We start from the raw sequence: 18,435 nt of genomic DNA, 5'->3' as shown, positions 1-18,435 counted from the left end.
GGCAGGTGCAACAGGGAGAGGAAGGGGCCTGCGTATGGGCAAGTTTCACACCAGACGTGAAGTGTTGTGTTGGGGTAGAGGACCTGATGGGAGTGGGTTGGCAGGGAGCAGGGATGGTACCAGGCTCAGAACAAAAATATAAGACACAGGTCGGAAATGGGTAACAATCAGCCACAAGCAAAGAACTTACCAAGCAGCTACAAGCTGCAGAATCCCTGAAGACAATAGCTGCAGCCAGAACATGCTAGAGCCTCCCCTCAAATCTGGAGGCCTGAAGGGACCCTGAGGGTCCTCAAGGCCAAGGCATTGAGGTGCCACTGTTATACTCTCTGGTTGTCCTTCTTCAGGCTAGGGTGGCCCAAGAAGCACCTGTTAATGCATGTTTCTAGGCAGCCTCTATTTCCACCTAGCCTGCAAGCACAGAAATAGAACGGGAGGTAAAAAGGAAGAGACAATGAAGGGGCCAACATGTATGGAACAGGTACTGAATGAATTACACGATGTAATTTCATTTACCTGTCATCAGTCCTGTGAAGCCATTACTTTTATCCTCATTTCATCAAAACAAGAATGGGCAGGAAACTAATTAACTCCCTCCTCCCATACTTTATTCCAGTCCTGTGGACAGGAAGTAACGGGAGTCATTGTTCTGAACACTTCGGAGCTTTTCTCTTTTTTACAAGCAAAGTCTCTTTCTGTCACCCAGGCTGTGGTGCAGTAGCACAATCATGGCTCACTGCAGTGTTGACCTTCTGGCTCAGCCTCCCGAGTAGCTAGGATTACGGGCGTATGCCACCACACCCAGCTAATTTTTTTGTTTGTGGAGATTAGGTCTCACTGCATTGCCAGGTTGGTCTCAAACTCCTAGACTCAAGCGATCTTCCTGCCTCAGCCTCCCAAAATGCTGGAATTACAGGCGTGATGAACCCTTTCAGTGATACTTCATAGCTCTCCTTACCTTTAGGTCATTATTCCTTGCTCTGTTATTATAATGTTTTGCCTCACAATTCAGAAAGGAATAAATACAAATGGCTAACAATGTTCTACCAAACTAGTAGTGGCAAAGAAATGCGGACTAAAAGAACAAAATTCCATTTGTACTTCATAGGTTCATAAATATTTATTGCTCCCCTTCTTTCTTTTTTAAACAAACTGCTCAATGACAGTGAGGGTATGATAAAATGGTGACGAAGGAGTTGTCTGCTGATTTAAACTGCTATAATCTTTTTTGGCAAGTAGTTTGGCAATATCAAGAGCCTTAAGTGCTTCTACACATGACTTAGTAATTCCCATTCTTTAAATCTACCCTAAGGAAATAATCCTGACTAAAAAATCTTCTTGCCCAAAGAGGTTCATTATAGAAGTTAACCGGTCATATCAATTTGATATCTATCATGGAGGACTCAAGAAGTAGATTACGCTGTGTGCACAGTCCCTCACACCCATAATCCCAGCACTTTGGGAGGACGAGGTAGAAGGACTGCTTGAGGCACAACTTGGGCAACAGAGATTTCGTCTCTACTAAAAATTTTTAAAAGCTGGCTGAGTGTAGGGGCGCATACCTATAGTCCCAGCTACTCTAGAGGCTGAGGCTGGAGGATCCCTTGAGCCCTTGAGTTTGAGATTATAATGAGCTATGATTGTGTCATTGCACTCCAGCCTGGGTGACAGAGTACAACCCTGCCTTGCGTCAGGGGGTGGGAAAGAGGGAAGAAGTAGATAATTCTCTTCAACAAAATGTAACAGAATGAAATTGAACTCTTATCTTACACCATACACAAAAATCAACTCAAAATGCATTAAAAATTTAAATGTAAACTACAAAACTCCTAGAAGAAAGTAAAGGAGGGAAAAACTTCATGACATTAGTTTTAGCAATGATTTCTTAGATATGACACCAAAAGCACAAGCAACAAAAGCAAAAATACACAAGTGGGACTACATCAAACTGAAATGCTTCTGTGTAGCAAAGAAAACAATCAACAGAGTGAAAAGGTAACCTGTGGAATAGAGAAAATATCTGCAAACCATATATCTAATAAGGGGTTAATATTGAAAACATATAAGCAACTCCTACAACTCAATAGCAAAAAAAAAAAAAAAAGCCCAACAATCTGATTATCTGATTTAAAACTTGGCAAAAGACTCATATAGACATTTCTCCAAGAAGATATACGAATGACCAACTGGTATATGAAAAGATGCTCAACATCACTAACAAGCAGAGAAATGCAAATCAAAACCACAAAAAAATTTTACCTGACGTGTTAGGATGGCCACTCTCAAGAAAATAACAAGGGTTGGCAAGTTTGTGGAAAAACTGGAACCCTTGTGCACTGTTGGTGGGAATGTAAAATGGTACAGCCACTAAGGAAAACAGTTTGGAAGTTTCTCAAAAAATCAAAAATAGAATCACCACTATATGATCCAGTCATTCCCCCTTCTGGGTATTCATTCAAAATAAGTGATAGCAGGATCTTGAGGAGAATATTTGCACTACTATTTTCATTGCAGCATTATTCACAATAGCCAAGAGACGGAAATAACCTAAATGTCCATGGACAGATGAGTGGATAAAGACAATGTGGCATATACATACAGTGGAATAATTTTTGGTCTTTAAAAAGAAGAAAATTCTGTCATATGGTGGCTAGAACACAGATGAACCTTGAGGACATTATGCTAAGTAAAATAAGCCAGTCACAGAAAGACAAATACATGATTCCACTGATATGAGGTATCTAAAGTAGTCAAATTCATAGAAGCAGAGAGTATAATGGTGCTTGCCAGGGGCTGTGGGGAGGGGAAAATGAGGAGTTGCTGTTCAATAAGAATAGAGTTTCAGTCGTGCAAGATGAAAAAGTTCTGGAGATTACTGTACAGTGATGTGCATATAGTTAATGATATGGTTTGGCTGTGTTCCCACCCAAATCTCTTCTTGAATTATACTTCCCATAATCCCCATGTGTAGTGGGAGAGACCTGGTGGGAGGTAACTGAATCACGGGAGCGGTTATCAGCATGCTGTTCTCATGATAGTGAGTTTTCATGAGATCTGACGGTTTTATAAGGGGCTTTTTCCCCTTTTGCTCATTCTTCTGCTTCCTGCCGTCATGTGAAAAAGGACGTGTTTACTTCCCCTTCCACTATGAATGTAAGTTTCCTGAGGCCTCCCTAGCCGTGCTGAACTGTGAGTCAATTAAACCTCTTTCCTCCATAAATCACTTAGTCTTGAGTATGTCTTTATTTGCAGCATGAGAATGGACTAATACAGTTAACAAGATTGTACTGTACACCTAAAAATTTGTTAAGAGGGTAGATCTCATGTTACATGTTTTTTTACCTCACACCCATAAAAAAGAAGTATCCAAAACAGAAGTATCCAGTTATAGAAACTGCCTTAAAAGAGTCTGAAGGCACACGGATAAAATACTTGAACTGTAAGTTGAAGGATAACCTTTTTAAGGTTAAAGAACTCTGAAAATCTGATAATCCCCCCTCAGAAACAAATATACCTCCCATACCCAACCATAAAGTCCATGTTAAGAGCCCTATGCTAATTTTTTTAAAATAGTAAAAGTATTTGAAATACATAGGAAACAAGGCTAGAAATAGTCTTAAATATAAGTAGATTTTTTTTTATAATACCACTATAGAGCAAAAGACATATCTAATACTGCCTGTAACAAACAAATAATTTAGCCCACCTTTTGGAAACTTGTCAGAAAATGGAAGTTTATCTTTGGTACCCTGAAGGAGTTAATGTAACATCCTCCAAAACAAAAATGTGTCTCCTCGCAGTGAAAGGTTTGCAGTGTGGCTGCAGCATACTAAGAGCACATAAGCTCTGGTTAACCCAGGTCTGTGTAGTTGATGGGTCACTGATAGAAATGTCTCCCTCATCCCCACCCCAATGTAAATCTCAAGACTGCTGAGGAAAAGCAGGGTGAGCATGGAGCATATCTGCAGAAACAAGGCCCCAAATCCAATAAACTGTAACAATACAAAGATGAAGGTATAGAACCATGATGACGGCAGTCCTTTGTTTGTCCAGCATTACATGAATGGAATTTTCTTTACATGCAAAGCTATTTTAATCCCATTAAATGGAAAACATCCTCTAATGGATTTGATATTTCTTTGTCTTCTTTTGTTCTCAGTTGTTGAAAATCACCAGCATCATTAACATCCCCAATTTTCCTCAAAAAAAGGTAAACAGCAAGTACAAGCATTATAGTGAGAGACCACGGAGGGGACAGACTACTTCTGATGAAGAAGAACAAGCTTCCTGGTGACTCTCAATGGTGGTGGTGAAGGGGCAACAGGGTTTCCTCAGAGGAAGTGAAGAGGGAAAGGAAAGAGAATGTTTCTGGAATGATGAACAAATAGTAATGAGGTGGAAAAAATGAAAAACAAGTTGGGTCAGATTATGAAGGGCACTGAAGAATCTCAGAAGGAGTTTATGCCTTTTCCTATGGGAGCTGGCGGCACAGCTACAGTTTCTCAGGAGGGAGTGACAATTCTGTTGGTAATGATGAGGCTATGTGTTTGCTTCTTCTTTACTAGTTTGCTGCAATCTAATACTTCAGAAATTCTAGTGTTTTGCATCCATCTGACCACTTAAGGGGCTCCGCTTCAGAACAGAGACAAGGGTTTTTACTGTTCTTATTTATTTCCCAGTCCTGTGATGTGGTAAGGAGCAACACTTCCTCCCTACTCCTCATGTCTATAAGTGAAGAGAGTTCCTAAGAGTAGCCCTCCAAAGGTAAATGACTAGTATTTACCATTGGATGGTGAAATACTACCTATGTATCTTTGCTTAATGGGATACCAGATGAAGTGAAGCTGGAAATGTATGGAAGGCAGTTCTCAGTTACTCTATTTGGTATTTTTTTCTCCCTCAGAGAAGATGACAATTATGTAATACAGCATGTAGATACTAAAAATTCCTGTGGTAGACCACTGACAACTTCCTGTGATAGAGAAAAAGAAGCCATGGAAGTCATATCATTTAAGATATCCTGAAGAAACCTGAATTGTCCTTAAGGGATTGAATGTCTTAGGAAGCAGTGGCCCGCCAGCATTTGAAGGGTCCAAGCCTAGGCTGGTCTGTTTCCTGGTGGGGTATGGGAGGCAGTAAAGGGCAACATTTAAGAGTAGATAACCCAGAATTGGTTCAGGCTCTGTCATTTATTTGCTGTATGACCATGAGCAGATTATTTAACCTCTCCAAACCTTCAGTGCCCTCATCCATATAATAGGGATAATAATATAACACACTTCACTGAGTCGTTATGAAAAATAAGTGAGAGGGCTTAAGTACTTCAGTTAGCACTGTGCTTGGCACATAACATTCAAAAGAAACCAATAATAAAAATGATTATCACAGTATCATTATAAGGAGAGAGTCAAGGTTAGGATGGGAAGGTGACCTAGATGATCTTTAAGGACCCTTCTTTTGCTAAGAGTCCAAGAGTTTGTAACCTTCACCGATGTCTCATTAGAACTAAGGCTATTATTCTCTGCCTCCAAGGCACCGTGTGTGTGTGTGTGTGTGTGTGTGTGTGTGTGTGTGTGTGTGTTTGCTAAAGTTAGATGTTTAGAGCACACTGCATACTGTATATTAGAAATCTGTGGCTAATTCTTGACAGATGGGGCCAGTGAATCCCAGGACCCATTCCCCACGGAAATTCTGATTGACGAAGAGGATCTGGAAACACATCTCCCCCTCAGCACAATCGCCAATAAAGCAAAGTGCTGGAGAGTCAGTTTACGTAGGTAGTTTACCCTGCCTTCTCTCAGTTTCATGATTAGAAAGTAGAGAGCAATCAAATATTTGAAATGTTTCCACTTTTAGGATAATTCTATTTTGCAGGTGGAATCCTAGTTAACTGTGTCAAATTGTTCCATGGCAGCCTTAAAGTGTTTCTTAGGGCTTTTAATATTCTTCTAGAGGCTCAATTAACCATCTTGGACCAGTGTTATAGCATTAAATGACTACTTCAATCAAAATATCTAACCAACAAGTACTGTACTGATTTTCTGTCTTGTGCCCCAGGATTGCAAGGCTCTAGTTAGGATCACGGTAAAAGATCTGGTTCCTAGATATTAGGAGCCCCCAACCGTTATCAAAATTCTTAATAATTATCAAAAATTTTTGATATTAAAATCATCAAAAATCTTAATAATTTACAAATAAATGGTGCTCAAATGTTTTCAAAGAACTTCAAATATATAACCTCACTTGATCTTTACCACAGAAGATAGGCAGGGCTTATATCCCATCTTCATTTAAAGATGAGGGACAACTTTGAGCTGAGAGATGCTAAGCCCAATGTCCAATGGCTGATAAATGACAGAATCACAAGTGGAACACAAGCTTTTGCCTCAGAATCCAGAACTTATTGCTCAATTCTACTTCTAAAAGAGCCTTATTTATGCTTACTGAATAGCTCTGTAGAGAACGGCATTCAATAAGTATTCATAGATGACCTCAGTTTACTGTAATTCAGGATAATTTTTTCATGATTAGTTATAATTTTAGTCAAAGTGGAATAAATGTTTTTAGCTTAGGTGAAAAATATTGTATAACGAGATATAGTTATAGCACCATATAGACAATACATAAATCTACAACTACTATGTTGGTCATTACCCATTAGGCCTAATGAATAAATACATCCTTATGCAAATGTGGCATAGTGAACCACTCTTCAATTTCCTGCTAAGTGAAAAAAATGACCTAGACTTGAGTAAAATCCCAGGAATGGTATTAGATCACTTATCTCTGTCACTCTGAATATCAACAAAATAAAGTAGTTAACTCCATAAACCATCTCTCTCTCTCTCACTCATACCCCCCCACCCTTTTGCTATAGGGCTACAACACAAGTCAAACAGCCTTCCTTTGTTATTTTTCACCAGTAAGTCTTCATCAGACATTTTGCCAAGGAAGTTATGGCTTGTCATACCTGAGGTGAACCACACGAAGTTTCTTAGAGGTCAAAATATATTTAATAACGGAACTGAAAGTGGCTCTCAGCTACTTTTTTTCCTCCCTCAGAGAAGATGATAATTACGTAATACAGCATGTAGATACTAAAAGAGCAGGGAGTTAAATATAGGTAAATAATAAATACACATTCATCTCCTGAATAAAAGATTACAGAAATATTCCCTGCTCTGATGTGATTCCCTTAAAACCAATTTCAGAAAAAAAAAATTGGAAATATTGGTATTTATAAATTGGTCAACCATGTGGTTAATAACTAAGACAAATATTTTCTACTATATATACTTATTAAAACGGTACAAAGCAAAATACTTCTTCATATTTTGAAGTTTTCTCTATTATTTTCTTGCCAATACTGATTACTGTCATTTATTTACAGAGACATGGAATGCCACATTAGTATTTTTTTTTTTACCAGTTTTATTCACAACAACATTTATTTCCTGAGTTTGGTCTATGTGAGACCATAATTGGTGTGAAATTCCTGTCAAATGCATCAACACTCCTGGGATATCTACTTTTTGCCAATTTCAGGCTTCCTGGCCTGCCTAAGTGAGGTCTATCGATTTACCCTTATTAAGTGAAGTCTGGAAATCTGCCTCAAAGCCTCTGGAGTGTAGCTTTTGCTTAAAATGAGGCTGATGCCCATACACTATACAGGGCCTCAACATTTGTTGGTTGCAATTCATTTTTTTATAACCGGTGTACTTGAGATACGACACTGTGGTCAATGAATGCTTTCTCTGCTATCATAACGAGTTCCTGTGGGGATTCCACAGACTCACTTTTGGCACATGAGGATTGAATTCCACAGCTCTATGAATGGCCTCTACTGCATTCATCTCTGCTGTGCTCAGCCCCCGCCGAGATGCAGCCTCAGGAGAGAATCTGAAAAGCAGAAAGACAAAAACCATCCAGTTGGGACCACTGCTTGGGCATCAACCCGAAAGCATCTACACATCAAGGGCCCATAAAACCACAGTGAGCCAATAGCATGAGCTCTCCAAACTTCTACTGCATGGAACCTCTGAGTGACCCCACGGACCGAGGCCAGCAAAAACCCCAGCAGAAACAGAAAGCGTGCTTGCATCTAGTCATGGCAGGAGTTAAATTCGGCTGTCAAGTTTCTGTCTAAATAGCTAATCTAAGTCTTCTACGAGGTACCTGCTCAGGTCAGGGGAAGAGGTAGGACTGACAAGGGCAGACAGTGTAGGAAAAAGAGAAAACTAGGTTACAGAAGAGCGCACTTGGTTAAAAACAGAACTGGGAAGGATTTGAAAGGAGGCCTCCCACCCAATGTCAGTGCTGCGATGGAGGTTAAATCGTTGCAGCTTCAGCAGCAGGCAAGCCTGCTTGGGGCCATTCCGGCAGGGGGCGTGTGCATGCCCAAACTGCGGGCGAGACACCTGCCCAAGTGAATGAAAAAAACCAGACCATGCAATCTCTTTCTCACCTCACACCCAGGGCTAACTCCAGAGCTGTGCTTGGCAGGCAGACACCACAGGGGAAGCTGTGACAACCCTGGCCCTGCCCTCCCAAGCTGGAGTCGCTGTGTAGGGAGAAAAGATGTTGCAGTAGGTACTGGCGATCTACAGGATAAAAAAGAATGAAAGAAAATTACTTTGGTCTTGAAGTGTACACACACTTAACAGCAAACCTGTCTGATACAGCAGAGGCTGGTTTCCTGTTCTCTGCTTTCGATGCCACAGAGGGATTATATTGGGGAAGCGTAAGAGTTTATGAACTCAAAAGCAGTTAAGCCATCTATGCTCTTTCATCTGACAGGCATCCTTGGATGCTTATGAAAAGTCTATATGCCATAGTCACCTGCCTGAACAAAATAGGCAAACGTCCCATTGAGATGGCAACTCAAAGTTAACAGACCAGTGGGGGGCTAATTTGAAGTTGATGAGGCAAAGAATGAGAGATGACCATCCCGTCTGCCACATTCCACGTGTGTATGACACTACTCAGTTATGGACCGCTGAAGGGAGAGGAATGTGCAAAAAACGAATAGAAGGATGGTATTCTGTGTAAGTCCCAAGCAGGTGTTTTGGTATCTACTGTCTCACACCAAAAAACTCATCTCAGAAGCATGGAATTTCAAATAAATCCTGCTTTAGGATACCTTTACACACCCTTACATTACCTGAGGATATACATTCCCTCCTTCCAATAGTGAAAGAAAAGAACAGCAGTTTTGGAAAATGCATGCTTATAAGCAGGGGTCTCATAGACTAAGAGAAACTTCCAGAGAAAGCCCTCAGAGGCAACACATCTCAATTCCGGTCAGGCATTAGTACTGCACAAGCTATTATTCACTTACTTGTCAGAAACAGCTCTTGCTTTGAGCAAAGCAGCTGTGTAGCATATTGTTGCTGACTTTGGTAAGCTTATATCTGTTGGAGAAAAAGAAAGTAGGAACACATAAGTTTGCAGGTAACAAAGAGCAATCATTTTCAATACACTAGCATTTTAATCACGTTTAAGTGCAACAAAGCATAAATGAAGAATATTTTAATACAGACATTACACAAGAATTTCAGCTATTCCTTACTGTATCAACGTGGTATGTGAAACTAAGGGTAGTTTGTATTTTTGTGAATAATTCATGTCCACCAGGCTGACTCTTAAGCAATCACCTTCTATTTTAAAATATGAATTTTCATATGTTGAGTTTAAGCACAGTATAGCTATAAATTTAGATATCACACGAATATCCTTGATATGAAAGACATGAAAGTGTCTTTGTCACAAAAATTTCTCAACAGGTGTATGAAATGCTAATTGAAGAAAAAAATCTAGATTAAAAGAAGACTTAGCCAAATGAATGATTCTTCAGTGGTCAGATTTAAACTAAATTTCCTTTGCATTAAATTTCAAGTTTACATTCAATTTTTAATAGTGCTTGTTAAAAATGTAAAAGTCCAAGTCGAGGAGATATACATATATGTCTAATATATAAATAAACATATAGAACTTTTAAAGAGTATATGTATGAAATCTTTAGAAAACTACACAATTTTTGCTCATGCAAACCTATCATAAATCTCCTTTCAAATGAAGCCTCACTTGTCATCAGGAAAAACAGTTCCTTTCAATTTTACAAAAATTTCAGAAGGGCCAGGGTGGGGGTGGGGTTCAGATAATGAGTTTACAGGAAAGTGAAAGCACAGGGTACAAGTGAGAGTAGATAAACTCAGAGGGCACCCCTTTGGGTGAAAAATGTGTTCTTAAATTATGATTGCATTCTTTCCAGAATAGGAGTTAGTATTTAATACTTGCAACCAAATTTACACTATGACACAGAAATACCTTAATTCAGAACAGGTAAAAAAAATGCCATTCCCAGATGCTGCAAAATTCATTCTAGGTTAGAGGAACTCTTTGCACTTGGAATGCCCTGCGAGTTTCTTTGCAAGGCTGTTTTCAACTTAGAAAGGATTACATTAAAATGGAAATGAAAAACAGAAGTCCCATAATTAGCCAATAGACAGAGGCAGAAGAAAACAATTTCATAAAAGAAAACCAATCTCTCTTTCAATAAAGAGTATTTAATGCCAATTCCAAGGAGATTCCTAAGGAATTTCTCTTTGAGGGAAATTTCAATGACATTGATAAAACACAATCATAGAAAATATCAGCACAGAATTGAAAGGAAAACAGGTCTTTGTACCCGTAATCTCATAAACTATATTCAAACAAAATGTCACCACCACTTACATACTATATAAAATGGTGCGCTTACAATTAAGAAGAAAAAAATGTCAGACACTCATGGATTAGTCTTGTTGCTTTTCCAGCATCTAAACATTTAACAGCTTTCCAGTGTGGGGAATCAATACAGGAACAAAATATCTTGTTTTCTAGGGTACACTCATTGATTGTTATTTGAAGCTAATAAAAAAAACTAGATGATACATGGCCTACTTAAAAGTTCAGACTTTTTATTTTAAAATTACCCAAGCCTTGTTTCCAAAAACAATGATCATAATTATTTGAAGGTGGCAGCACAAGAAGGAGCCTCTTTTTAAGGACTTAGCTGCACAACAAGAAAGATCAAGTTGTGTTTGATGGTTATCTAATCAATCAAATGGACACTTTCACCCAGATAGAAATACAGAAAAAGATACATTCGAGGTGTTCCAGCAAATGACTAGAGATGCCTAATCAAAGGTAACCTTTAATCTAGACTCCTGACCTCCATTCCCACTAGCATAGACAGGACATTCACAGCTAGAAAAATGCAACAGCATTCAGCAACATTATGACGACTACAGTACATTTTCTCCATTTTTAAAATGTTTGCTCCTTCTCCTTTATTAAGTAGTATATGTGCACAAGAAAAATGCTTAAAAATAAATAATCAAAAATATATTTTAATGAATATCAAAGAGGGAAATGTAGCTCTATGAAAATACCCCATTCCCCATTAGTGGCATGTCATTCTACTTATCTTTTTATGCTAGTAAGTTATTTTGTTCTCACTGATTAACAAAAATAGAAAATAGCAAAATATTCTTGCATGGCTGGTTTATTTAGATATTTTGAATGTTACTCTTTTTTCTGTAAAAACATTACATCTACTTGGTAATAGCAATTTGCCTCTAAGGAGGGATGAATCACTCTAAAGAAACTGATCCTAAATTTCCCTTCACATAGAGCATCTTGTTGTTCAAATAGGTTTTGGTTTACAATTTTCATTTTTGAAAATGATGCATATTTTTCTGCAGAGCACTTAGGCAATATAAATGGAAAGCTTTTACATTTTGACTACCCAGCAATTGCACTTCTAAGACTTTATCCTAGGAAATAATCATTAATGTGCACAAAGATAGTTCATCACAACACTGTTCCTAATGGAAAACTGGAAATGGCCCAATGTCCAATCATAGACTGGTTAACATGCTGTAAGTTCATTCACAGGGTACAATTCCATGCAGTCATTAAATCAAGCGGTGGAAAGGTACTGAATGATCTGGGGGAAATGTATTGTGCACATATCAATAAGTTTATAAAAAGTATGCTTTAATATTCATTTTTAAAAGCATTTCTGTGCACAGAGAAAAAGATTGGAATAATATGCACCAAATATTGTAGACTCCCCTTATCGGTAGTTTCACTTTCTGTGGTTTCAGTTGTCCACAGTCAACTGCAGTCTGAAGATATTAAATGGAAAATTCCAGAAATGAATAATTTATAAGTTTAAACAGCATGCCATTCTGAGTAGTGTGATGAGATTTTGTTACTGTCCTGCTCCATTCAACCCGGGATGTGAATCATCCCTTCGTCCAGCATATCCGCACTGTAGATGCTACCACCCATCAGTTACTTTGTGGCCATATGCGTTATCACAGTTATCACAGTGCTGTCATAGTTATCACTGTGCTTGTGTTCAAGTAACCCTTATTTTATTGCATAATGGCCACAAAGTGCAAGGGTAGTGATGCTGGCAATTTGGATATGCCAAAGAGAAGATGTAAGGTGCTTCCATTAAATGAAAAGGTGAAACTTCTCAACTTAATAAAAAAAGAAAAAATCATACACCGAGGCTGCTAATATCTACAGCAAGAATGAATCGTGATATTGTGAAGAAGGAAAAGCAATCTGTTAGTTTCGCTGTTGTACCTCAAAACTGCAAAAGTTATGGCCACAGTGTGTAGTAAGTAGAATGACAAGAAAGAGGGGTCACATTCACATAACTTTTATGACATATTGTTATAACTGTTCTATTATTGTTAATCTCCTACTGTGCCTAATTTATTTATTTATTTTTATTTATTTATTTTTTGAGATGGAGTCTCGTTCTGTCACCCAGGCTAGAGTGCAATGGCACAATCTCGGTTCACTGCAACCTCTGCCTCCTGGGTTCAAGTGATTCTCCTGCCTCAGCCTCCTGAGTAGCTGGGATTACAGGCACGCGCCACCACGCCCAGCTAATTTTTGTATTTTTAGTAGAGACAGGGTTTCACCATGTTGGTCACGCTGGTCTCGAACTCCAACCTCGTGATCCACCCACCTTGGCCTCCCAAAGAGCTGGGATTACAGGCGCGAGCCACTGCGCCCGGCCTACTGTGCCTAATTTATAAATTAAACTTTATCATAAGCACATATGTATATAAAAAAAATTGTGTATACAGGGTTCAGTATTCTCCATAGTTTCAGGCATCCCCTGGAAGTTTTGGAACATATGCCCTACGGATAAGGGGGGACTACTCCATCAGCGGTGTTTATTTCTGCATGGCGAGATTATAGGCAATTTTTCCTACTGTTTATCGTATTTCCAAAGTTTCCTGTCATGTACATGCAATAACTGTTTTTTTAGCAGATAATGATGCTAGAGGGAAGAATTCTGTTCTATAAATTGCCTGAAGCAAGTTCATGGGCAAATACATTGGTGGAGCCAGATACCGACAGCATAGACAAAAGTAGAATTTATCATATGAGGTGCTGTCAGTCTGGAGATCTATCAGATGTAACTTTCACATACTCTTGTGAAAATTAGTGTGTTCTATTTACAGTATGCCCGCTATAGTATAGTTATCTTATTAGCTATATTTTAATCTAATAACTGTGTAACATCTAAACCAGAGGCAGGAACTGATGTTTTGGCTCACCATTAAGAAGAACCATATATACTACCCTCTAGGAGAAAGTATTTAGGCTGCCTGCCCCATGAGCACCTCCTCTTTCATTCCCACCTCACCCCACAAAAAAGGGTGAGGCTTGGTTATTGTTGCCTATTATAATTTTTAAACTTAATATTTTGACATAATTGGAGGTTTCCAGAAATTTATGAAAATAGCACACAGTCTTGTAAATGTTTCACTCAGCTTCTCCCAACGGTGATATTTTATATAACTGTAGTATAATATCAAAAAACAAGAAATTGACATTGCTAGAGTACTATTAGGTACACTACAGACCTTGTTCATTTTCACCATTTTTTACATAAAATCAAGTGTGCATGTCTATCCAATTTCATCCCATAACTAGATTCATGTAAACACACCAAGATATAGAACTGTTCCATTACCACAGAGGAACTCCCTGGTGCTACCCCTTTATATTTGTACCCTCCCTGTCCTTCCTCATACATGTCCCCTGGTGATCACTAATCTGTTCTGTACAGTTCTGTCTGCCTGCTATGACTTCATGCTTTTATCACTACGGAAATGGATAAAATGATAAGATGAATAGAGTGGCTACCAGTAGTGATTGAAATGGCGGCAGTAAGAACAAATCATCCGCTTTCCAATATTGCCTGTAATTTATTCAGAAATTTTATTTTGAGGAAGCAACTCAAAATCATTCTAAGTTAGTTTGATTTTGTATGAGCACACTGACTCTGCAATGCCCTTCTGACTTTTGTAAGTGGCATTTAGCTACATTATTACCTCTTACGAGTTAGAATCCAAAGAGCAAACAAAAGGAAAGGAAATAATGAGATATCACATAATTCCATTACTCACTGCAGAAACAAGGAATGCTAAGTAAATGTTTCTCACTTAGGCAAAGCTGAACTGCTGGCATTAATTTTTCTTCCACCTCTTTGCCATCTTATGTTTTATAGAAATGTTTTTCTGAAAGGAGAAGAAATTTCCCCAAACATCTTAGGCATGCAAAATCAAATTGTCCTGAAAGCCTTTCATTAGAAGTTATAATCCTGAACTTCACACAAATGGAATCAGACTCATTTTTGTACTCATTTTTGTCTGGTTCCTTTCACTCAGCACATTGTTTTTGAGATTCATCCATGTTGTAGCATGTGTCAGTCATTCATTCTTTTTCATTGCTGAGTAATATTTCATTGTGTGGCTACACCACATGTTTATCTATTCTCTTGCTAAAGGACATTTCAATTGTTTTCCCACTTTGGACTATTATGAAGAAAGCTGCTGTGACCATTTTTGTGTAAGCGTAAGAAAACTCATTTCTCAGGGATATGTAACTAAAAATGGGATTGCTGGATCTGAAGATAGATGTCTGTTTAACTTTATTGGAAACTGTTATAGACAGTGTTCCAAAGCGGTTGCATTAAGTTTGCAAAACTAATATATTGTGTTAAAGGTAAGGAAAGTGGTTACTGCTGGGCTGGAGGGCAGTTACTGGCTGGAAGGGAGTATGAAGCAACCTTCTGAGATTTCAGAAAGTTCTGTTTCATTCTGGTAGCAGTCACATGGGTATATACATAAGTGAAAAATCATCTCTCTGCACTTGAGTTGTACATGTAACTATATGTAATTTATGCCTCAATTATATATATATAATTTTTTTTTTTTTTTTTTTTTTTTTAGACAGAGTTTTGCTCTGTCACCCAGGCTGGAATGCAGTAGCACAATCTCCCTCACTACAACCTCCACCTCCCGGGTTCAAGCAATTCTTGTGCCTCAGCCTCCCAAGTAGCTGGGACTATAGGTGCACACCACCACGCCTGGATAATTTTTGTATTTTTAGTAGAGACAGGGTTTCACCATGTTGGCCAAGCTGGTCTCGAACTCATGACCTCAAGTGTTCCGCCCACCTTGGCCTCCCAAAATGCTGGGATTACAGGCATGAGCCACTGCACCTAGCCAATAAAAAATTAAAAAACAAAAAACAAACAAAAAAAAAACTAAAATCTTGTGGTCACCTGAAGATGTCTTATCTTACCAATCTGACCTCCATAACATTTTACTTGCCTTTTATCATTCTGCCCCACTCCATTCTCTCTACAAATCCTTATCTAAAAATCACTTACACTTTCCATAAGAAAACAGAATCTGATTATTGTTCGTCAATCTTTCAAGCATTAAGATGGTTAACATATCTCTTCTATAGCAATCTTCTATAGGATAAATACCTCCAGTTCCTCAACTGACATATTCTTCAGAACGTCTCATCTATTTTTGTTACCTGGCCATACGTGATTTCAAAATATGAGAATTAGAAATGAAAACAATCCTCTAAATCCCCCAAACTGACCAGTAGAGAGCTCAGGGAAAACGTGCAGTCTGAGGAGCTGTGCCACTCCACGTCTCTGAATACCAGCTAGAACGGTGTTGAGCAGCTGGGACTCTTTGTTTGTTCCTACGATTGTGTGGTTAACAACACCCCCCACCTCCAATTCTATTCAAATAGACTTCAGCTAAAGTCAGGTCTTTTCTCCCTTTTATGTAAGCCATGAACATTAAAAAATAAAAATAAAAACCTATAGGCAGGATTTCACATCTGATTGCATTAAATTTCAAATCTTAAAATTAAATCTGAGCCATTAAATCTTAATAGTTTCAGCACGTCATTCCAGCCTATTAGTCATTTTTCTGATTCAAGCTAGCACACACAGCTTTGCTCCCTCCATATCTTCTTCCCCAAATGACCATTATCATCATCAAAATGACTGCTAACACTTACTAAAGGCTAACTTCCAGGCACTGGTGTTAATCAGTTATATACATTATCCTATTTAATCCTCAGAGCAGTCCTATGAGGTAGGACTGTTAGCCCTGTTTTATAGATGGCGAAAATGAAGCACAGAATGGTTAAGAAATATGCCAATATCACAAATCTAGAACAAATCTGAGCACATGATTTTAAACTGTGCTATGTGTTTCCAAGATCTGATTTTTAGAAATACTGACCATGGCAATACCAAGGAGAGAATCTAGGAATAGGATTCTAGAGATCACCCTCAATTTGCAACAGTCTGCGATATGTCTGCAACCACTTTAATTAGGTATTATATCCATATTCCTCCATGGTACCTGAAAGGACAGCATTTAAAATATTACCAAATGCTTTGTTTAAATAAAGATGTAAACACATTTATGGTGTTCTCCTATTTCAGAAACACAAAGGAAAAGGGCCATTTACTAATAAGATAAACATTTAAATACTATTGTATAGACAAACAGTATTTTCAAATCCACTATCTCATCTGTGTTTATTTGATACAATTTTTTCTTAATAAATCGATTGTTAGATCCCCAATCACCACCTTTTTTCCTGTGGTCAAAAACCACATAATCATTTCTAGAATTTGCTTGGGATTGACTTGATACATTCTTTTAAAAAGTAAAAAATACTAAAGGGAAATATAAAATAGGAATGAATAATTGTACCTCAGCAATGTATTAATACAATATTTTCTGCTCAAAACAGTACTACCGCAAGATACAGACGAAAAACTGAACAACAGTACAGGACTGCCAAGGTCAACCTCCCAAAATCTTTTTCTTTTATAGGTGAGAAATATGGGCCCAGCAAAGTTAAACGATTTTCTTAAGAACCACCCAACAAATGAGTGGCAGAACTGAACCTGCAATACCATGTCCTTGTCACTATCCCATAATGTTAGTGTGATACCTGCTTTTACTTTCCCTATCATCATTCTTCACTGTTTTTTTGGACAATAGAGTCACACATTAAATCCTGTAATGTGGGAGACTTTTGCTTCCTCTGGTCTTTAGCCACCCTGAAAACCTGCTTATAAGTTTATACCTGACTTGTATATACTTATTTAGCTGTCATTCTGATCTTTTTGTACACTTTAATCATTTATATTTCCTTACACTTTTATCTATTGGGACTAATTGCAATTTCAACTTTTAGTCTTCCATCCTTCAGGAACCATTTTCCAGTTTTAAAAAAACTCTCTGTATCTCCTATGCCAAATAGTCTCAGCATAAAGTAAGTTATATTAATTGAAATTCCATTTGTGGTTTCATATTTATCTTTCCTCTGAATTAAAATAAACAAATAAAAGGCTGGGCATGGTGGTTCACACCTGTAATCCCAGCACTTTGGGAGGCCAAGGCAAGAGGATCACTTGAGCCCAGGAATTCAAGACCAACCTAGGTGACACAGTGAGACCTCATCTCTACAAAAAATAGAAAAAATTGGCCAGGCATAGTGGTTCACACCTGTAGTCCCAACTACTTGGGAGGCTGAGGTGGGAGGATCACTTGAGCATGGGAAGTTGAGATTGCAGTGAGCTGTGATCATGTCACTGCACTCCAGCCTAGGCGACAGAGCTATACCCTGTCTCAAAACAAAAATAACAAAAAAGAGCATGGCTTTCACTTTTTGTTACTTTTGTTTGTTTCAGATTCAAGGTACACCTGTGCCTAATATTCCTTTTTTTTTTTTTTTTTTAACTATAGCTACAGGATAACATGGTCTCCTCCTCTTAAGCTTCTTCCTTTTTGGTAAGAATTAAATCCATGGTATTATTCTCATGCTTTGTCTACTTTAGTAGTAACTGAAGTATCAACAAGGCAGGAATTTTCAGATGGTTTGATTTTAGCAAGTGAGATTTATACAGGCATTTGCATCATGTCCTCTACTATCTTCAAATTCACAGCCTTTGTAGAAAGTACAGCTGGACGTGCCACCTGTTCCCCTCTTCCACATTTTTTCTCCTCATGTCATTGTTAATGACTCAGC

At 38.2% G+C, this 18,435-nt stretch overlaps 1 protein-coding gene across 22 annotated transcripts in view; it reads right to left on the bottom strand.

The window, feature by feature from the left end:
• The window catches only part of ST7 (suppression of tumorigenicity 7), a 274,827-nt gene that overhangs the window by 31,031 nt on the left and 225,361 nt on the right, over window positions 1-18,435 (bottom strand). For all 22 annotated transcript variants that reach the window (XM_024249374.3, XM_054559088.2, XM_063725596.1 and 19 more), the window contains 2 exons: window positions 9,338-9,410; window positions 7,797-7,899 (listed from right to left, as the gene is read on the bottom strand). In XM_024249374.3, coding sequence (XP_024105142.1) covers window positions 7,797-7,899; window positions 9,338-9,410 — 176 coding nt within the window. The remainder of the gene's footprint in view (window positions 1-7,796; window positions 7,900-9,337; window positions 9,411-18,435) is intronic.

This window comes from Pongo abelii, chromosome 6 (genome assembly GCF_028885655.2).
Source record: "Pongo abelii isolate AG06213 chromosome 6, NHGRI_mPonAbe1-v2.0_pri, whole genome shotgun sequence".
In the NCBI taxonomy this organism is placed as follows: domain Eukaryota; kingdom Metazoa; phylum Chordata; class Mammalia; order Primates; family Hominidae; genus Pongo; species Pongo abelii.
The sequence above is the reverse complement of the archived record's forward strand: the minus strand, read 5'-3'. Positions and strand labels throughout refer to the sequence as shown.